Consider the following 22671-nt stretch of genomic DNA (forward strand, 5'->3'; position numbering starts at 1 on the left):
AAACCCAAGTTTTTCAAAGTTTCAAACTTCGAAGCGTGTGGACTTCATGCAGAGGGCAAGGCCCCAGCTAGCATGCTTTTCATTGTTCTGCTCTCCTCATGCTTTCCATCCCTTGCCAAAGACAGGCATGCATGTTTTTCATTGTATACTCACTCTATTTCACATTGACCCCTCTGCAGTACTTTAATTTACTGTTACAAACTTTCTGTTTAATTTTTTTGTCTTTTTTTTAGAATTTAATGTACACAACTACTTTATTTTTGTATTTTTAAAGTATTTTTAAAAAAATTAAAAAATTTTTTTATTTCAAATTAATTTTTTTAGTGTTTTTAGATTTTTTTAATGTGTTAATATCAAAAATAAATTTTAAAAATTATATTTATGTATTTTTAAGCGATAAATACTTTGAAAAATAACTGATGTTATAATATCAAACGAGCTTTTATAAAACCTGACTAGTCTTGGTAGGTTAACTTGGGATTTGACCCGACCCTTTTAAATAATTATTTTAAAATTTTCTCACTAAAATAACATCATTTTAAGTTTTTTAAAGAATGAACGACTTTATTTCAAGGTTTTTCTTTTTAAAAAAGCATTGACTAGTGGTGAACTCACCCTACTAGTATCCATAACCTTGATTTTTCATGTTGATACATTTTCATATTCCCTCAGGATATTTTTTAAACCTGCCTATGCATCTTGTAATTAAATTCAATATATCTAGAGATTGACTCAAGTTAATTTAAAATTACATCATTTCATGATTTTTTTAAAAGAAGTTAAATATCATTTTATTTTTTTAATATAAACCAAATCTTGATTATATCAACTTAATTTTCATTTGATGGATAAGCTTATAAATTGCGATACAATAAAAAAAAAGGTTAGGAAGCAAATAGTGGGATTGATAATTAAATGCTAACTCTTTAATAAGATTGGATTTAGTGGCACTATTTAGTCATGTAATTGAATATATTTTATTGGTTAACTCCAAACCTAATTCAAGAACCCTAGTCTTCAATGTAGGCATAGAGTGAAAGAAACATCCAAAATTCTTTCTTCTATTGTCTCTCCCATTGACTCCATAGTTTCCATTGATCCCATCAAAATCACCCCAATTATCCCATTTCCAAACCTGTAGCAATCTAGCATGTAGGCCTCACTTTTTGTCCCAAGAAAATCCAAGACCCAAAATCTGTCAAAGTTAATTATAACTTAGTCCCTATAGTTTATCAAAACTAATTTATTAGTCTTCATAATTTTAAAAACTATGTCTTCAACCCTCATGTGTTTTTTTTAATGGGTCTTTGTCTAAAGCGTGGTTGGCAGTGTGGTTGCGGGTGCTTTTCAAATAGCTTTTCGTGCCGAAATGCATGCCAATGATGTTTTTTGATTTTTTAAAAATTATTTTTGACATCAGCACATCAAAACGATCCAAAAAGTACAAATCACACTTAATTTTAGCAAAACACAAAATTTCAAATTTGTTGGGAACGCAGCCGCAGCCGCGTTCCCAAACGCTGCCTTAAGGAACTAATTATGGTGTAACACAACTCTAAAACTATTTTAGGGGTGTTTGCGAGTGTGATAATGATTATTTTTTAAAATACTTTTTTCTTGAAAATGTATTAAAATAATATATTTTTTATTTTTTAAAAATTATTTTTTATATCTGTACATCAAAATGATATGAAAATACAAAAAATATTAATTTAAAACAAATAAAAAAATAAATTTTTTAAAATTATTTTTTAAAAAAATTTTAAAACATAAAAATAAACAATCACTAATTATTTTATTTTAGATTTGGATCATGTGGGATATGAGCTGAAAGCACTGGACCCATGACCCTAATTTTTCAAACTAAGTTAGGTGGGGTTCATGTTTGCCACCTTTGCTATGGGCTATTTAACTATTTGTAATAATATAAGGACTGTTTCATTTGATTTGATAAAATTTAGGGACTGATCTTATAGTTTACTCCATCTTCCCCTTCAAAACCCAAATGTCTCAGAGACTCAAACCTCAACACTTTCCCATTTTCCCTCTCTTTCTCTCTCTAAAATAACAAAGGGCAAGACATGTTTTTCTACCTTTCCGTTCTCTTTCTCTCTCTACTCTTCACATCCCACTCACTGAACCAGGACGGCCTGTTTCTCCAGCGAGTCAAACTCGGTCTCTCCGACCCAGCTCATTCCCTCTCTTCTTGGAACGACAGGGACGACACTCCCTGCAACTGGTATGGTATCACATGCGACAACTCGACTCACCGAGTCAGTTCAGTGGACCTTTCCAGCTCGGAGCTCATGGGACCCTTCCCTTACTTCCTTTGCCGCCTCCCCTTTTTGACGTCGATCAATCTGTTGAACAATTCCATCAACTCATCTCTCACCGATGACATTGCCACCTGTCAGAATCTCGAGAGCCTTGACCTGAGTGACAATCTCTTGGTGGGCTCCATTCCCGCGTCACTGTCTGAGTTGAGAAACCTCAAGCAACTCAATTTGGAGTCGAACAACTTTTCCGGTGTTATTCCGGCGAAGTTCGGTCTGTTCCAGAAACTAGAGTTGATTTCACTTGCTGGGAACCTGCTCACTGGGTCCATACCGAGTGAGCTTGGTAACATTTCCACTCTCCAGCATCTTCTAGTGGGTTATAACCCTTTTGCACCGAGTAGGATACCGAGTCAGTTCGGTAACTTGAGTAACCTGGTGGAGCTCTGGCTAGCTAATTGTAACCTTGTGGGTCCGATTCCTGAGAGTTTAAGCAAGCTAACTCGGTTGACCAATCTTGATTTCTCACTGAATCGACTAACTGGGTCGATACCGAGCTGGCTTACTGGATTGAAGAGCATTGAGCAAATTGAGCTCTATAACAACTCCTTATCAGGTGGATTGCCTCTGGGATTTTCGAATTTGACCATGCTGAGAAGATTTGATGCCTCAATGAACCGGTTAACTGGGACAATCCCTATTCAGTTGACTCAGTTGGAGCTCGAGTCCCTGAACTTGTTTGAGAACAGACTTGTAGGGACTCTGCCAGAGAGCATAGCAAACTCACCAAATTTGTATGAACTCAAATTGTTCAATAATGAACTTACCGGTGAGTTACCAAGTCAGCTCGGGCTTAACTCACCATTAAAGTGGTTAGATGTTTCGTACAATAAATTCTCCGGTAACATACCGGGGAATTTGTGTGCAAAAGGTGAGTTGGAGGACTTGATTTTGATTTACAATTCCTTTTCCGGCAAAATCCCGGAGAGTCTGGGAAAATGTGATAGTTTAGGCCGGGTTCGGTTAAGGAATAATGGGTTTACAGGCGCTGTGCCCGAGGAATTCTGGGGGCTGCCGCAAGTTTACTTGTTTGAACTTGAAGAGAATTCATTCTCCGGGAAAGTGTCTAATAGGATTGCCTCTGCTTATAATCTATCTGTGTTGAAGATTTCGAAAAATAAGTTCTCGGGTACTTTACCAATGGAGATTGGTTTTCTAGGCAAGTTGATTGACTTTTCGGCGAGTGATAACATGTTTACAGGTCCAATTCCGGGGAGTATGGTTAATTTGAGTACCCTGAGTATGCTTGTGCTTGGTGACAATGAATTGTCTGGTGGGCTTCCGGATGGGATTCAGGGTTGGAAGAGCTTGAATGAGCTTAATTTGGCGAATAATAAGCTTTCTGGCCCGATCCCGGATGAGATTGGGAGCCTGCAAGTGCTTAATTATCTTGATCTGTCCGGAAATTACTTTACGGGGAAGATTCCGATACAATTGGCGGATTTGAATCTCAATGTGTTGAACTTGTCGAACAATATGCTTTCGGGGGCGCTCCCTCCACTTTATGCTAAAGAGATGTATAGGAGTAGCTTTGTGGGAAATCCAGGTTTGTGTGGTGATTTGAAGGATCTTTGTCTGCAGGAGGGTGATTCGAAGAAGCAGAGTTACTTGTGGATTCTTCGGTCGACTTTTATACTTGCTGTGGTAGTGTTTGTTGTTGGTGTTGTTTGGTTCTACTTCAAGTACCAGAATTTCAAGAAAGAAAAGGAAGTTGTTACTATATCGAAGTGGAGATCGTTCCATAAGATTGGTTTTAGTGAATTTGAGATCCTTGATTTTCTTAGAGAAGATAATGTGATTGGAAGTGGAGCTTCTGGGAAAGTCTACAAGGCAGTGCTTAGCAATGGTGAGACCGTGGCAGTGAAGAAACTAGGTGGAGAGAGCAAGAAAGGCAATACAGATGGCAGCTCTGAAAAGGACGAATTCGAAGCAGAAGTTGAGACTTTGGGGAGGATTAGGCACAAAAACATTGTGAGATTGTGGTGTTGTTGCAATACCGGAGATTGCAAGCTTCTGGTATACGAATATATGCCAAATGGGAGCTTGGGGGACTTGTTGCATGGCAGCAAGGGAGGCTCGTTGGATTGGCCTACAAGGTACAGGATAGCTTTGGATGCAGCTGAGGGCTTGTCTTATTTGCATCATGATTGTGCTCCTCCGATTGTTCATCGGGATGTAAAATCGAACAACATATTGCTAGATGCAGAATTTGGTGCCAGGGTTGCCGACTTTGGAGTTGCCAAAGTTGTTCAAGGAGTCAACAAAGGAATGGAATCAATGTCTGTTATTGCAGGCTCCTGCGGCTATATTGCACCAGGTATTTCACTTGCGTCCAACAGAATTGTTAATATGAAGTGATTTGATCAAATTAAGCTTAGTTTTCGCTTGCTTTAGCTAATCGTTTAGGCTCCAAATCATTACTGTAATTGAATTTGTTTGAACTTGATTTGATGCAGAATATGGATATACTCTCAGAGTGAACGAGAAGAGCGACATCTATAGTTTCGGGGTAGTCATATTAGAGTTGGTGACAGGCAGACTCCCCGTAGATCCAGAGTTCGGAGAGAAAGACTTGGTGAAATGGGTTTGCACCACCTTAGACCAGAATGGGATGGATCATGTAATCGACCCCGAGCTCGATTCACGTTACAAGGATGAGATTTCCAAGGTTCTCGATATCGGTCTCCGATGCACAAGCTCATTTCCCATCAGCCGCCCCTCAATGCGAAGGGTGGTGAAAATGTTGCAGGAAGCTGGCATGGGAGAGAAGCCTCCAGCCGACAAGAATGACGAGAAGCCCTCTCCTTATTACCAAGAAGAAGTCTCTGATCAGGGAAGTTTAGTTCAAGAATTTTGTGTTCAGACTTGACTGAAGTAGTAGCTAGAGAGCCCCTCTACTGAATCTTCATCCATGGCCTCATGGTGTTTGATTTCTAGGGGCAGAGGGAAAGTGATTGACGTAACTATATGAGGTAGATTCCACATGCCCTAGTTGAAAAGTATAGCTATGTTAAGACCACAGATTAAGATGTCAGAAAGATTGTACCTGTCTAGTACTATTTTAGTTGGTGCTATCCTCTTTGGTTAGGTAATTGTAACATGTAGGGCATGTTTGTGAAAATGTGATAAATGAAGTTTTTTTTTTTAAATAGATTAAAATAATAGAAAATATTAAAATAAAAAATTATTTTCACGAAAAGCAAGACAAATCTGAATACCTAACACCCCCCATGAAAATCAGCCTTGTCAAATTTGAAACATCTTTTCATTAGTAACAGCTGTTCTGCAATTGTACAAATTCGAGGAGATTCAATCTTTTTGTCTCCCATTTGGATCTTCCTTCCCTCTGTTTGTTGCTCGCTACTTCGGATTAGATTGTCCATGTCGAGACTGGAATCAAACTTCGATTACTTTTTTAATTTATCTAAAATAACTTGAAATAATATTATTTTAAAATAAATTCAGTTGAGTTGATCGACTCATAACCCAGAACAGATTTGATAACTAAAGATAAAAAAGGATGCAAAAGACCGAGAAAAAAAAGGATGCAACATGAAGAACATGTTTGGAACACAGTGCAAACTGTATTCCTAAAATATTTATTTATTTTATTAAAATTTAATATGATTTACTGATGTTAAAAATAATTTTTTAAAAATAAAAAAAAATTATTAACATAAATTTCAGCACAAAAAATTATTTAAAAAATAATCATTACCACACTACCAATCACTCTCGAATTACGTTCTCAGTCTTGCTAGGCAGGCCAATTCTCGAGCTTCTCTGTTACCATATCATTTACTTGCTAGCTAGGTAAACCCAGAAGGCTGCCGATTGACATAACTGAAATATTCCAAGCAGCAAGAGACAACTTTGGTAGTTTAATGGAGATAGCTGAGTGAAGGTGCCTGTCATGGCCGTCCCTCATTTAATAGAAATGGGCCTCTTCTCCATTAAAGCAAAGCATTGTAGGTGGGGGGTGGTGGTGAAAGACCGACGACTATGTGCTTCTCGGGAAAATGACAACACTGATTCCTCAAGTTCCTATTTCAACAGGTATTAAATGATGGACCGTGTTTGGACTGCAATGATGCCTTTCTATTATAAATTTATTAATCTTGTAACTCTAAAACGATTTAAGATTTAGATTAAATTGGATTAAATAATTTTGATTTCTAGTTGATTTTTTTTAAATATTTTCTTTTTTTATGCAGTATAGTTTAGAGTTTATTTGATATTGTATTAATATTTTTTTATATAGTTTTTTTTAGAAATATATTAAAATAATTTTTTAATTTATTTTTAATATCAGGAGATAACAACGATCTAAAAACATAAAAAAAATTAATTTTAAATAAACTTTTACAAAAAAAACTTTCCAATTAAAAAAACAAATGGCCCTTAGTCTTCTTTTTCTATACCCATCATTATATATATATATATATATATATATATATGATCCCTATTTTTAAATAATTAACAAAAACTAACGTTAGGTTCCTTAAAAGCGCACAAGTAATTTGTTTTTTAGGCATCTCTAGCCCATTTAGCCCAGCTCTTTTTGTTCATAAGCCCATGTCAATTGTGAAAATCCCAATTTTCTTTAAAGTTTCCAGTAGCTTCTTCATTAAGATCTTGTTTGGCAAGATAGATAGCTGTGTTTTTATGAAAAAATTAGTTTTATTATTTTAAATTAATTATTTTTATATTTTTTTGATGTGTTAATATTAAAAATAAGTTTTAAAAATATTATTTTAATAACCACATCTATAATACCAAAAACTAGCTAAGTATAAACTAATATGATGGTCACTGGAAGTTTACATAATTATTAATTTTAGAGCCCGTGTAATTAGTTGAGATACACGCAAGCCAATCCAGACATCCCATTAATAATAATAAAAAAAAACTAGCCAAGTACACAACTACTATGCCAAACATGCCTGTACAGAAGAAAAAAAAACACATGCTTGACCCTTTTATCTTTCTTTTATTCTTTATTCCAGGCGAACTTAAAAAATGACCATGACGTAGAACATTGACATAATCCTGGATCGTTTGTACGGACAACATTTGATTTTACTAATTAAGCTACCTAACTACAACAATTATATATGATAATTATGGGCTGACATGTTTATAAGCACAACCTTAACCAAATGTAGCATATGTTCTTTTTAGTGAGAAGTTTCATTAATCCATAATGATGCACTTCCCACTTTTCTCAACAATTTAGTTTTCAAATCCTACTAGTTATCCCCCCCCCCCCCCCCCCCCTCCTTTCATCATATCCCAAATAGAATTGGCCACCATACTTAATTTGGTTTCTTATTTTTCAATTAATTAGATAATTTTTTTATACAAATTAAGAATAATTAAGCTACTAGTTATATATCTATGTAAATGTTCGGTTAGTATATCAAGATATATAAGATGAAAATAATAAAAACAAAGAGAAAATATATATCTTTACATTTCCTGTTTTGAAATTAAAAAATTTCACTCAAAAATTATTCCAGAAACATTTATATATACTATTTATTTGGCTCCGTCTCTTCAATCAAACATGTTTATGCTTTTATTGTATCTATTTATTTTTTGTTATGAAATGTTAATTAAATGCAACCCCGTAAATGCAACCCAAGAAACTGAAATATTCATAATTATTTTTTTAATTTCTCATCAGCTAATTAACTTAGGACTTGAATATTGATTTATCAAGATTCAAACCTCAATCTAAGTGAAATTCCATCGTTAGACTAACCCCTTCGAATCAAATAAATAAAGCATCAACTCAAAGTAATTAATTTAGAGTGGGGCAGATGATACCTTGATACTTGGACTAGGAATATTCAAAGGAGAAAATATTGATGTGTATATTTGTACTTAATTATGCACATCTCTTTCACTTTATGCTGTAAGCTGGCAGTATACAACACAAGAATGGTCTTTATGCTTTGATTTTCTTTTCTCACAAGAAGGTAGATAATTGGCTTTTAACTGAAATGAATATTGCTTCAGTTAGAGAATACATCAAGTATCGTAAAGGGCACCCCAAATTCTTACAGCCTCGTGATGCACGTTTTGTTCTTCAAAATCTAGGGGAAATTAATTCATTAATTTGAAGGTCGGATCTGTAGGTAGAGTTTCCTTTTTCTTTTTAATGGAATTTGATGAAGGATACTGTAGCAATAATTTAAAAGGAAATTAAGTAAGTTCCCGGGTTTTGATGGGGTTTTTCTCAAATTAATTGGGTTGCGGATTAACCTGAGTTTTTGAATGGATTATACCAAATAAATTCCTGCTTATATTTATTGAAATTTAGTCTAATCTAAATCCCGGTTATTCTATCCATTAAATAATGAAGTAAGTTTAAAAAAAAAAGAGTAATAAAAGACATTAAAGACGAACTATTTATGTGGGAAGTAGACAATTCCATGTAAGAAATTTGTGTTGTCATTTTTTTATTAAATTGCTCTCTCTTTTTTTACAGGAATGTTATAATACAAGGACATATAATTAATTCAGCTCAATAAATCTTTTGGATTTAATTTATATGTTCTTGGAACAAGGGGCTGTACCAAGTATGGAGCACTGTGCTTGTGTCATGCATGTAGGTAAGGGGCAAAAAAACTAAGGAATTTAGCTGAGAAAGAGGTTGTCAATTTACTGTGATAGATAGGTTCCTTGCTTTACATGAGAAGTCTACGTGAAGAAATGGAATTATATATTTGGTTGGACATTGGCTCTCTTAATATTTATTAATTATTATTCCATTTTATCCTATGATATTAAACCTAACTCCTCTTGAATAATCGGGTTAAATTGATATTTAATTAACTTGATATATCAAGTCGATCGGATCAAAACTTAATTTGATATTTTTAAAAATAATATTGTTTTGATTTTTTTAAAATATTGATTTAGATTAATTTTTATAATTTGAATCATAGTTAGATAAATTTTGAGTTAGGTTTTATAATTATTATTTTACTAGTTTCTTTCTTATTTATATATGTTTTTCAATATTAAGGAGTTTATACATTAATTAGCTTTGTTCACACTCTAGGTTGACATTGGAGCTGAAAGATCTCCCTCCCTCCCTCTCTCTCTCTCTCTATGAGGTGGTGAAATAGCTCTCACGCATCAGATTGCCCCATCTCCACTCAACCCTAACTAGCCATGATTAATATTTTATTTCTTTTTTTAAAAAAAAATTATTAATCTTTAAAACTTATTTCAAGAAGAAAAACATGACTTTGGACGGAGTAAAAAGGACCCTAAAACTACATTTATTGTCCTACAAGTTTTCATAAGCATCCCATTTACATAAGCACACCACCAAACTTAAGATCCAAGCAACCCTAAAATTTTCCTTTCTTTGCAACATACTACTACTACTGCATTTTTGGAAATTACACCATATTTTGATTTTTTAGGTATACCTTTCTCTCTCTCTCTCTCTCTCTCTCTCTCTCTCTCTCTCTCTCCTGAGAAAGGACAAAGAGGTGGTAGGGGGGAGGGGGGAGGAGAGGAGAGGAGAGTGTGCATGTTGTCTCATGCAAAAGTGGAGGAGAATTTAATTCCTTCCCTACCCTAAAGATCAAGAGCTATCTATGTCTTGAAGAAAGACAATACATGCTTTAGAAGGAGACAAATTGCTTTTCCTTCTTTTCTTTTAAGCCCTTCGTGTCTCTCTTCCACACACACACACGCATCATACATAGTCTTTGTCTATTTTTGGAGTAGCAGTTGTCGAGGGAGAGAGCAAGAAAGAAAGGTGTGCAATATATGGGCATAAGAGGAAACCAAAGGAAATGACTTGGTGCAATGACTGCAACGATGTGCAAACAATTGAAAGAAGCTCACCTCCACCTTGTAATGCAAGTGTTATTGCTCAAAGACACAAAGAATGCTTGATTCGAAGTTGCCCTTCATGTGGGCACCAAATCAAATGCCAAGACCAGGTCTTTTGTTTTTAAATAATTTCTTTACATGTAGTTTTGTACGTATAATACTTGGTTGGTGATGTATATACTCTTTGCAGGCAAGAATCCATGACTTGCCAGGGCTACCGGCCGGAGTGAAGTTTGATCCGACTGATCAAGAGCTGCTTGAGCATTTGGAGGGGAAGGTGAAGTCTGATACCCGCAAGGTCCACCCTCTAATTGATGAGTTCATCCCTACAATCGATGGAGAGAATGGGATTTGCTATACACACCCAGAAAAGTTGCCAGGTGAACATTCCTTCAGGAATACAACATTTTTTAGCAAGCTCGTTCATGAGATCCAACTTGATTGACATGCTTGAGTGCTTGCATGCAACATGAGAGATAAGGTCAATTATCATTAGGTCCTCTATTGTTTAAGATCCTATCCAGTCAGGCTAGAGGAGGAAAATCATGATATAAATCTAACTACACAACAATACTCCATTACTGAAAATTCTTGAATCATAGTAGAGTAGTTAACCTGTTCATCTCTTTAATTTGAGGCACCCACCAAAACTAAACGTTAGTACTGTATAGCTTTGTTTGCCATGAGGTCCTAGAAGAAACCCACCACCTAACTCTTGTATATTTGTTAGCATTTGGTATTAGACATGAAGAAACCTCCCAACCAACCCTAGCAATACAGCTATATATATATAATTCCTAGAAGGATATTAGCTTCCCAATAATGGAACGTCATTGCTTGATTAGGTGCAACCAATTACATTTTCCTCACGCATGCATGTTAATTATATTGATGATATTGGTCTTTTGTCACCATGCAGGTGTGAGCAAAGATGGGCTAATGCGCCACTTCTTCCATCGGCCATCAAAGGCATACACGACTGGAACAAGAAAGAGGAGAAAGGTGCACACGGACACAGAAGGTGGTGAGACGAGATGGCACAAAACAGGCAAGACTAGACCGGTTCTTGTTGGTGGAAAAGTGAAAGGGTACAAGAAGATACTAGTGCTTTATACCAACTATGGGAAGCAAAGGAAGCCAGAGAAAACAAATTGGGTGATGCATCAATACCATCTTGGAAACAATGAAGAAGAGAAAGATGGAGAGCTTGTGGTTTCTAAAGTTTTCTACCAAACACAACCTAGACAATGTGGTTCTCTCATCAAGGATTCTGTTTCTGTTCCTTCAAAATTAAAGGTGCAAAGTAGTGGGCATGAGGGCTCTAACCTTAAGAATAGTACCACTCTTGTTGAGTACTATCACCCTTCTTCTTTTATATCCTTTGACCAAAGTGGACAGAATAGATCAACAAACCCTAACCCTCCTCAACAGCTACTCTCCCATTTTGCAGTTCATGATGGATCTTCTTTTATCCCCTGAAAAATAAAGCAATGGGAGTCTATGGCTGCATGATATGGTGGCCTATGTAGCAAAATATAGAGCTTCCAAGTTCCAATCTTTGAGCACTGGTGAAATAAATTAATATATATATATGAACTTAGGAGAGGCCAAAAGGCAGAAGACATTGAGAAGAATAAATATCTTTGGCAAAGAACTAGGAGCCAGATTCTTGAGGGTTAGAGAATTGAAGAATATTTCGGCAATATTAATTCCTTTCTTCTTCTTCTTCACTTTCTTTATTAATTCATGCTTTGTACAGTGTGACAAAGATGTAAATTTCACATGGGTTCTAACCCTTTTTCTACGAGAGAATGTTAACTTTGGACCTGTACAAAGATGATGATTCTTAAACTATAAATATTCTGACAGGATTTGTTTCGTACTTTGTTCTGTAAAACCTCTATAATGATTACTCCTCATCTAAGAATGTAGCTCTCTTTCTCTCCCATGTTACCTCGTGAAGTATTTGTTTATTATGCCTTCACAAATTTTGAGCAAACTGTAAAATCTGGAGCTAGTCTGATCATGTTAACACATTGAACACAGCTAGCTCAATTTTAATGCAGAACTCATGGTCCCTTTCGTTTTTTGATATTTACAAACAGTGAGGTATTCATGGATCCCTTTGATATAACATGGGATTCGCGATCACATGGTCCTTTGATTGACAAGAATTAATCCATCTTTTTTTGGGAAAAAGCTTCATTTAACACAAACCATCCGAGGTGACTTGAATCCAAAGCCTCCCCAGATTTCGAAGTCCTTACCAGTTACCACTAATGTGTGAGCATTTTGATGTAGAAAAAAAAATCATGTTACTGTTTTCCATTTCCATGGCCATAGCATCCTTAAGCAAGCTAGTTTCGTGCATCAAAGCTTGGCCTAGTCTTATGCATAACATGTCACCATCGTTTTTTAGCAAAGAGAGTTATGGAAAAACTTGACCTAATCGATCTCTGTAGCAATTAAGTGATCTAAGTTGATAAAATTGATGAACTTGCCTGGCTCTCGAAGGGATCGAAGTTCCAATTTCATTGCACTAGCAATGGGAGCTTTAGGTAAGAAAAGCCCACAACTGTGTGACTGGCTAATTACAGTATTAACAGACAACATGTCAAAGGACTTCACTAGTCCAACTTCAAGCGAAATTAATAAGTCCTTCTAACTTCCTCTATACAGATAAGAATTCTTTTAGTCAAAACCCAAAAAAAATGTTACTTCTTCAGGACAAGTCTTTTGTATAGAGCATAGACATCTTTCTTCTTGGAGCTCTTCAGCTCAAGCAAATCTCCACCAAAACCAAGTTCAGTGAGCTCCTGCTGCATCTTCAGAACGGTTAACCTAACATAGGACCTTGAACCAGCCTTTCGATCTTCACTGTCTTCATTAGCCTTGACATCAGAATTCTCAATTTCTGTTGTCGTGCATTTTTGCAGGGCCATTTTTGGTATTTTTGATTCCCTTGCTATTTCTTCATCAATATCCATATCCTGGACAGAATCCTGACCCGCACTCAGAACTTTCAGCCTTGAACGTTTCCCCCGAGCAATGGTTTTCATCTCAGAACCCAATGCAGTTTCATTTGAATGGTCAGGAGATAACTCCACCTGTGGTGAAACTAGTTTTCTCTGCTGCAATTCCGCATGCAAAGAAGGCCCATTTGCCATTATATTTTCCCCTAGCATTGAGCTTAATCTTTGTTCGCATTTCATTTTCAATGCCTCTAACTCTTGATCTCTCTCTTTAACCATAGCTTCTAGTAAAGCGACCCTAGATATAGCATTGACTTCTGATATACGCAACCTGTCAACTTCACTGGTAAGATCCACCTTTTGTCTCTCCAAGTCTTCAATCTGCTTTTGTGCAGTTTCCATCTGGGCAAGTCTTTCTATTGCAAGCTGAGAAGCATCCCACTTGGAATTTTGAGCAGCCAGTACATCTGATTGTGCTGTTTCAACAAACTTATTTGCCACCTTAACTTCCTCTGCTGTGACTTTACACCTTTCATTAGCTTCCTCAAACCTTTTTGACTCAGTGAGGTACTTCTGCTCCATTTGGGTTCCGTCCTGTACCAGTATCTGAGCTTGCATCTCCAATGCATGAGCAACAGTTTTGACAGACTCGTACTTATCAGTCAAGTTCTTGAGTTGAAGCTTCAGAGCTGATAATTCCAACTCATATTTGTCCATCTTTTCTTGAGCACCCTGCATATGCAAATGAAGCATCCAAAATACATGTGAAAAGATTAAAAAAAAATATACTGTTTTCTCCAAGCTTCTTGAATTTGAAGGCTACTATACGATAGCCATCAGCAAATGATTAAGGTTTTAGAGCAGACCTTCAAGTCCAAATTCAAAGTGGTTATTTTCTGCTCAGCCTCCTCAAGCTTTGCTATCTTGACCTTAATTTCCTTGTCCTGCTGTTTTAAAACTCAAGGAAAGTTGTAAAGGTTTGTAAATAATGTATCAGCAAAATAATCAAAAGCATTGTTGAAAAAGTAATCCCTCTAAAAACTTTCAAATATCCAAAATATCCTCTTGTCTTTTCAGTTGAATTCAAGTTTTACAGTTACAATCCTCTAAATTCTAAGGCTAAGCCCAAGTATTATCCTATCTTTAGGACAAGTGTCTGTCATTCTCCGGCTTCTTCTCTCTTTCATCTTCTGTAGTTTTTCAGGACATTAGTTGTGTGTATTTAAGAGCAGATGGTCTATGTTATGTAGTGTAAAAATTACAATATAGCTCGCAGGCAATGCAAATTCATAAACAGCTGCTAAATATGAAATAAAAGCTAGCAGATACACACAGATAGACTGCTATTTCTACAACCAATATGGCTGGAGGGCCATTCTTTTCTTTATCAGCTTAAGAGGATGCTGTATTCCCAAACCAATCAAGATGTGGATGCAGCGTTTCCTCTTGTCTATATGGATAGATTTAATATGGATATACTTGTATATATCGTACTAATACAAAAACATATATATTTGTGAGTGGAGAGAGGGAGAGCATCACCTTTTCTGCCAAGCTATCGCATGACTCAGCACTCAGAGCTTCTTCTCTGCAGTTTACATCCTCAATTGGATATTCCAGCAGTACATTTTCCTTCTCTATGTTAGCCTTCAATTCATTAACTGCAATAACATACTTCTCTTTCCATTCATCGGCCTTTTTCCATGCTAACTGAGTTTGTCCATGAGAAGCAGCAAGTCTTGCTTCTGCTTCATGAGCCCCTGACATGGTTCCCACCTTAACCTGGTCTTTAACTGCCTTCTTATTCCATGTCTCTTCATATTTTCTCCTCCATTCCAAGGATTCCTGCTTTGCAGAATCCAGCATTTCAAGTGAACTAGAATACCTCTCCTCCAATGAGCTGCATTTCCTCTCCAGATCAGTTATACGGCTCTTGTAACATTCAGAGACCTTATTCAAGTCATTTATAGCATCTTCATAACTCTTTCGATATTCTGTTTTGAATTTCTCACTTGCTTCCAACTTCTTATGAAGCATTTGCATCTTATCTTCCATTGAGCTGCGTTTCAAGATAAGGACATTTTTGTCTGATGAAGCTTCATCAATCAGCTTCTTAGCATGATGGAGAATAGGACCCTGCAAACTGAATAACAACTCCAGACATAAGCTGGGACACATGAAAATGTTCTGCAAGAGGTTTCATAGTTTAGAAAAAAGGTTGGCATATGCCAGAGCCTTTGGATAACTAGATAGCTTATAAATATGGAAGACAAAATCCTCGAGGCTAAAGATTAGCAGCTAGATTAATTACATCAACTTATATAGTGAAGGAATGGGTGCAAATTGCATTTCAAATAGAGAGGAGTTCACCATGTCCCAAACATCTCATGCAAGGGTGATGATATTCGACCATCCTTTTTTATCCCTTCCTTTAGAGGATTATGGAAACCATTATTTGTTGAGCCTGGATAAGACCTCGGGTCACAACACTACATTCAATTCACAGGGGTATTTGGCAAGGTAATCATCCCGTACAGGGATTTTTACTCACAAGAGTAAATGGGCAAGATTATAAGCATTGGTGTACTACTTGCTGAAAAGTGAAAATCAACATAAACAAACCTCTGTTGTAAGAAGGATGACAACTTCTGCCATTTTGCTGGACCATGAACTGATGCTTCATACTCAGATAGAAGACTATCAAGAACCTAAGCAATACAATCACTCTGGTTATTATTCATATATATAATTCATATAAATCTACTCACTGCCACCTATAACGTATTTAGATTAAGAATTTGCATAGTCAAAACAAACAACTTCACAAACAGCAAATAAGGGAAACTCATAGATTGATAAAAGAAATGCTTTGCAGCGCTTTTGAAGTACAAAGAATCATTATTCCCTTATTATGCAATTGCCAGTAATAGAAGGAATCTTGTACTGCACAAATGAAAACACTGGTTCCAGACAAGGATTTCTTTCTGCCTATCTTCCTTTGTTTATTTTCTATAGTTTGTCAGGAAGGTGAAAAGCACCTGAATCATGTATCTAACCCCTGTCTGTCAGTTTAAATTGGAAATTTATGTCATGGGCAAAGCACACGAAATACTTAAAAGTTACAATAACCATGATAACACAAAACACAGAAGAAACCCTTAAGATATTTCCAATGCCTTGGGGACTTGTAGAAATTGAAGAACTTTAGTTAAGTGAACAGAATGCTGGAATTATATGAGAACTTCAAAATAAATAAATGCAGAAGACTGTTAATGCACATACCATGACAACTCTTTCAATTTTTGCATCATCAACTTGACAAGCTGCTTTCAGCTTCCGTTCCATGTTTTGTATAGCATTTAAACATTGTATATCTGCCTCTATAAATGCATTTCTTTTATAATCCTGCATCAATAGCACCACAATCAGATTTCATCTGGCTTGTAACCACAAGGATAGGCAGTGCCATAACAATAGCAAACTAAGATTCTGCACTATTAGTGGAGCAGCTTTGTATTTGAAAGTAAGTTAGTTTTATCCCATTGAGCCATTTAGAGTACAAACTAGAGAGCAGCATCATAAACATCCCATCCTCAAAGAAGACCTGAGGCATATAGATCTGACAAGAGGGTTATCAACAAGGTATACCTGGCTGACTGCTCTTGTTAAACAAAAGGCATAAGGCAATATTATTTCCCCTGGATGGATCCTTCTGTAAGTAAAGATGTTTGAGAAAAATTAACTATTTTGGATTCTATTATTAGCTTTTCGATCCTAGTACAGCAAAATTTTTATTAAACATTTTGTTTAGGTTTTTCTTTTTTATGCCTAGTTTGCATGTCCTTTTCTCATTTGAATTTAGTGACATTGAAAACATTCTCTTGGTTCTTGTGTGATTAGGCTTTTAGATGTCTGGAAAACCTTTGTAACTACAATAGGATGGGGACCATGGCTTGGTACAGTGGTAAAAGTTTTGGATCTGGGTAAGGTCGCAAGGAGGCATGAGAGAGTTCTATGCATTTCTCATTGATTTTTAAGGAAGTTCAATACACACCTCAAATGCCTTCTTACAGAAATTCTGAAGAAGCACTTCATATTTTTGTCTAGCAGAACCAGCTCCGACAGCACTAGCATTATACACAGAAATTGACTTCTGAACTGCTTCATCATGCACTTCTCGTAGGGAAACCTAAAGTTAATGAATTAAAAAGAAATCATAACAACAATAAATGAGCGATAATAAAATCAAATTTTTTTTTCCTTACTTCATCAGCAAGCTTTGTGCGATCAAAAGCAGACATATAAACTTCAATGGCTGTATCGAATGCCTTTTGGCATTCTGATTCTTCTACATTCTGAAAAGGAAATTAAAATATTAAAAAGCAAGGACTGTAGCTTTTGATTAAAGGAGTGCCAATGTGCAAAAAAGGACAGGTATAGTTACTGAAATAAACTTGGAGAAAATGTTGAACTGATTTTTGTTTTTTAACTATAACCACTACGGCATTGTTTTTAGAGTTAATCCAATTTTCCATCATCCTAAAACAATATTAATAACATCTGCACCAAGAAGACCTTTCTTCCAATTTTCAAGCTATTCACTCATCAAGTGTATATTGAGTTGAGCTGGTCCTTCCATTTCGTGGCAAAAATTAGTTAGTAGAATCTTAACCTAGGTATATGTTTTAAACGTCAAGTTAGCATAGAACTGATAAACCATGTTTAGAAAAGTACCATCCTTGATAGTTGCAAAATGACACTTTGTTAAGTATTCCGCATCTGGTATAAAGTCATCTAGTATACTAGATGGTTTAAACTAGATAGAGAGACAAAGCTGTCCTTGTGTCTTATTGACTAGGCCCCACTTGTTCTTGCCTACAATTTTTAAATTTAAACCCTTCCAAACAATTTTTAGTCAAGGCAAAAATCACCACGTCTCCTTCTACCACAAGACAGACAAATAAGCTGATTTTTTAATCAGCTGGTTCACGCCATTTGGTATACTGGACGATCAACTCTGCATATTTTGAGTTTGCCTTCCATTTTGCTCTCAACAGCTAGTTTTATCCTTCCACCATAAAAAGGCAACTCTTACACCTTTAAATGATGACGCAGTCCTAACCTTTCTATAATTTGAATCCACTTTGAGCTAATTCTCTTACACCTTCATTGATTGAATTTTCAAATTTCCTTAAGAATTGGATCAACCTTAACTAAAGACTTGGGCTTTTAACTTAAACATTCTCTTGAGTGTATGTGAGTTTGAGAACTTGTTTTTCTTGAGTGAAAATTTTGGTAAAATGTAAGTGGCACTTAAAACCATTGGGGATTTGGTTGACAGATTTTGGAAGAGCTAGAGAATGAGAGGTTTAAATCTTTAGCCTTGTAAAAATATTTGGTATTGTAAAAGGGGGTGTCACCCTTGAAGGAGGCTAATTGAGTGATAGTAAAAGCACCAGCTTACTACTTGAGGAGTGGAGGCAGTTAGTGCCAAAATACTATAAATATTCGAGTAACCTCTCTTGCTCTACTCTTTTCATAATCACTTGTTACTTCTGTTGTGATTGAATATTTGGTTGAAATAAGCTAGTTTGTTTTTTGTTGTGATTAATCCAAAAAGATATGAAAACTAGCTTTAGTTTAGAACACCTAATTTATCCCCTCACCCCACAAAATATATAGAAATAGAATCTAAACCAGTCACTAACCTGCCACGAGGAAGATATTGTAGGAACAGCCCCTCTGTTAAGAGCATCCAGAAAGGATTTTGTAATACCAGCAAGAATAGGTCCTGTCATAACAGTGCCTCCAACTTGCTTAGGCTTAGTTCTTTCAAAAACAAATTTTGCCAACATATTGAGCCCCGATAGAAATTCTGGCCTAAACTTGTCCAGCTAGACATGAAACATGTTAAGGTATCAGATGATAAAAAGGGATAGACTCATCAAGTTCTTAATCTTCACACAGGACTATAAAAAAAAGGGATAGGCTCATCAAGTTCTTAATCTTCACACAGGACTATAAAAATAGATCAAAAAGTTACACTAACCAAAACTCGATCAAGATGTTGCAGGTCAGCTTCATTGTTCAAAGGGCTGACAAGAGTAAAGCACTCTCGATTTGGAAAAAGAGCTCGAATAGACTCGCGAATCTGGAATTATTACCCATACAAATCAGCAAATCTGTGGGCATAAAAAACCAATCCAATTGCTCAAATGAAATGAAAAAAATCAAAGATGAACATCCTAGAACTAATTAATTCCACAAAGTATGCTTGGTTTCTTTACCATAATGGATTTAGCTTCAAATGAACAAACAGTTTGGATTTAAAAGAAAAAAAGGTATGGAAAATGTATTGGTTCAGCATAAGGGTACAATTCTGTGGAAAAAAGATCCATGAGACCAATTCTGCAGCATAAATCATTAGGACTTGTAATTATCATTAGCAACTTTTCAGGTTCAATATACTTAATGAGATTGTTGCAACAGAAAACAAATGGATTTGCTATAATCAGTGTTTGTCAAGGTGAAACAAAGAGAGGGATTCCAAAAGGTGGTGCACAATTGAGGCATGCCTTTTTCCAGCCAAAAAGAGAGCAGGTCCGTGTCGTAAGTTGTGTCCAGTGCCCAAGTTCCCAGAAAGGTATTAGCACATCATCCATTAATGTTTCTTTGCAACAAACAAATTAATTCTACCTGGCAACTTATTTTTATATTATACGTAATACTTTGTTCCAAGAGTTTGAGCAAGCAGTGACAACAACTCATTACAATTTGCTATTGTATCCAAGTTCCCAGATTGTTGCTTTTTAAAGAGTTCTAGTCATCTCAAACTACAGTAAGATCAAGCCATGCAAATACCTTATTTCTAGCAGCTGCATCCTTTCCACTATCCAGCACTGGTCTCAAGGCCAGCTCTAGGTAGTTGCAGGGTGTTATTTTTGTATTATCCTCTTTCAAATCCAAGTAGAAGTCCTGAAAGTAGCATTTCAAAAAGGCTAGTTAAATTAAACGTAATGCAAAAAATAATGTTTTTAGGCTTCCAAGGTAAGGGAAACTTATGGTCGATGAATTCAAAATATATAATTCAGGATCATTCATGGAACTATTCACAAGAAATGCATAAAATTTAAATATGATGTCTAAAAGATCACCCTCAAAAGCCAAACAAAGACAGGGGAGAAGTGCCCAAGATCAGGGACAGTGTCTTTTTCTCCAGAAGCTTTGACATGAATATGTTTGGTCATTTCAGAGACCAGAGAGAGACAATCGAATGCAGCTTCATCTATAACCCCCATCTGAAAATAATAATAAAATGAGGGACCAAAATAAGCAGGATATCTACAGTTGGGAATAGATGGCACAGAAAACAAGCAAAAGGTTAACCACACACTAGCAGTAGTTACTGCAAACCAAGTTAAAAGGGCCTTTGGTTCAAATATCCTAACCTGGTTGTAAACAAACAAACTTGATAAGAGGATGGCCAAGGATAATATCTGGGCGCTGTGCGTCCCCTGTCAAAAGGAAGCGATTGGAAAATAAATAACATTACTATAACAATCACCAAAAATATTTGGTTGAGAAGTGGGGGTGGGATAGTGATACAGATAACAAATTATTAGCCAGCTTATTTGCCAATTCTAAGACAACCACAACTGGCTGATGATGTACTCAATGCATCACTTCATTTGCATACAATCCACATCAACCAAGTGAGATGAAAATTATGATTGATGCATCTGCCGAAACATAAAATTACAAGCCAAAGAGAAACTTAACTGTTTGATCATAAGCATCAATCCCTTCACAGTCCAGCAGTACAAGACTGTATTCAGTTCCATCCAATGCAGCTCTCTTCAAAGGTTCACTCCATATCCAAATCCCTTTAGTGCAAGGTCGATGGGTTGACCCAACTTGAAATCCAGTGCTCCTACCAAGAAGCTACAGCAAGTTCCCGCAAGTTACACATTTGAGAATTACGTTCAGTTCACATTCTTCACAGATGATATTCAATATAACAGAAATGCCTTCACCAAAACTCCAAAAAAAATATAAACATCTGTTTCATTTATTGCAGGATAATACAAGGAACCATAAAGGAAAACACTGAAATGACTTTTACACCAAAAAGAAAAAAAAAATCAATTGCAAGCATCCATCTTTCCTTTCCCTAACATAGTAGTACTTCACCCCCACCACCCAAGAAATGCCTAGAACCATGATCAACTCTTACAAGTACATGACCATCACCACCAAACAAGCCCAAAACTCTCCTAACCCCAAAAATCTACAAAAAAACAGAACATCAAGTGTTATCCTAGCAATACTCAAGAACCCGACAAGTCATACATTATCCCATACACAACAAGCAAAAACCCCAAAACCAAAAACATAAAAAAAACAAAAACAAACTTTACAAAAACCCAGTAGCCAAAAGTAGTACTTTTGATGATTTTCTTAGTCATTTTTCCTTTTGGACTAGAACAACAGATGACCATGAAAGTTTCCATTTTGGGTTTAATTTACCTGGTTCAAAAGGAAGCTTTTACCCTGCCTTGCACGCCCACAAACAGAAACAACACCGATGGGTCCTTTAATTTGCATAAGAGCATCAACGGCATCTGGGTGCACTTTAAACTTGCCACTTTCATCATAGTAAATGAACTTTATTGGTCTTCCTGCATTGCTTGGCTCTGCATTGTTGGTGTTGTTGCTATCCTTCTCTGGAAAAGAGACCGGGTTTGTCATCTTTTGCATCATTCTCTTGCAGCGTTTTTTGTTCTACAAAAGTTGTTGTGGACTTGTGGGTTTTACAGCAGTGGGTTTCGGTCATTGATGGTGGTTTGTTTATTTGGTGGGTTTTAAAGAGAGTGAGAGCTTTAAAATATAGAGAGATGCTGACAGGCCCATCTGCTTCTACTAGTTTTCTTAATTTGCAAGAAAGGTTTTTCTGAAAAATATTTTTTTTACATTTTTTATATTTATTGCCTTTTCTAACTTGAGAACATATTTCTTGAACCCGCCAAGGTTCTGGATCATTAAACAATAAATTAATACCTTAATAAACTTAATTTTTTTTCCTTTGAAACTATATGTATTAACTTTTTACATTCTATTCCAAAGTCGGCTTTTTGATCCAATCTAGTTCAACTTGGTTATGATAATGTTAATATCTTAATTATTCTAATTATAAACTCGGTTCATATTGAATCTTAAATAATTAAATTTCTAGATCAAATCATTGTATTATATTATATTGTTTTTGTTAATCATGTTTATGAAGATTGATAAAAAAACATGAGATGAAATTTTACACTAATATTTGAGTATCTATGAGATGGAGTTCTTTGTAATGATTCAAATGTTTTGATGAAAACTAGTGTTTGGTTATTACAGGATGTTGAACATGTTGCTCGAAGAGAATAGGCATAGTCATGCGTTTCCTCATGCAAAACACGCACCAATAAGTATTTATTTTCAATTAATATTTTATGTTTATTAAAAAACTA

At 35.8% G+C, this 22671-nt stretch overlaps 4 protein-coding genes across 5 annotated transcripts in view; 3 read left to right on the forward strand and 1 right to left on the reverse strand.

The window, feature by feature from the left end:
* Positions 1–22671, forward strand: part of LOC133671545 (peptidyl-prolyl cis-trans isomerase FKBP16-3, chloroplastic-like) — a 97366-nt gene that overhangs the window by 33194 nt on the left and 41501 nt on the right. The gene's annotated exons all lie outside the window — the stretch shown is intronic.
* LOC133670773 (receptor-like protein kinase HSL1) lies at positions 2044–5482 on the forward strand. The gene is made up of 2 exons (XM_062091386.1): positions 2044–4650; positions 4790–5482. Exons 1-2 carry the CDS (start codon positions 2082–2084, stop codon positions 5200–5202), a joined length of 2982 nt encoding a protein of 993 aa, XP_061947370.1. The 5' UTR covers positions 2044–2081; the 3' UTR covers positions 5203–5482.
* On the forward strand, positions 9792–12072 carry LOC133670754 (NAC domain-containing protein 73-like). Its single transcript, XM_062091350.1, has 3 exons — positions 9792–10300; positions 10381–10570; positions 11110–12072. Exons 1-3 carry the CDS (start codon positions 10151–10153, stop codon positions 11667–11669), a joined length of 900 nt encoding a protein of 299 aa, XP_061947334.1. The 5' UTR covers positions 9792–10150; the 3' UTR covers positions 11670–12072.
* On the reverse strand, positions 12705–22007 carry LOC133671259 (uncharacterized). Of its 2 annotated transcripts, none has more exons than XM_062091977.1 (14): positions 21689–22007; positions 20942–21103; positions 20611–20676; positions 20317–20460; positions 20024–20137; positions 19212–19313; positions 18871–19056; positions 17428–17517; positions 17217–17351; positions 16445–16567; positions 15785–15870; positions 14705–15305; positions 14029–14106; positions 12705–13894 (listed from the first exon to the last, which is right to left on the reverse strand). In XM_062091977.1, the coding sequence occupies exons 1-14, from the start codon at positions 21920–21922 to the stop codon at positions 12905–12907; spliced, it is 3111 nt and encodes a 1036-aa protein (XP_061947961.1). In that variant the 5' UTR covers positions 21923–22007; the 3' UTR covers positions 12705–12904. The 2 variants fall into 2 exon arrangements, with proteins under 2 accessions (XP_061947961.1, XP_061947960.1); XM_062091976.1 differs by having other exon boundaries at positions 14029–14109.

The sequence above is a fragment of the Populus nigra genome, chromosome 13 (genome assembly GCF_951802175.1).
Source record: "Populus nigra chromosome 13, ddPopNigr1.1, whole genome shotgun sequence".
Taxonomy (NCBI): Eukaryota; Viridiplantae; Streptophyta; class Magnoliopsida; order Malpighiales; family Salicaceae; genus Populus; species Populus nigra.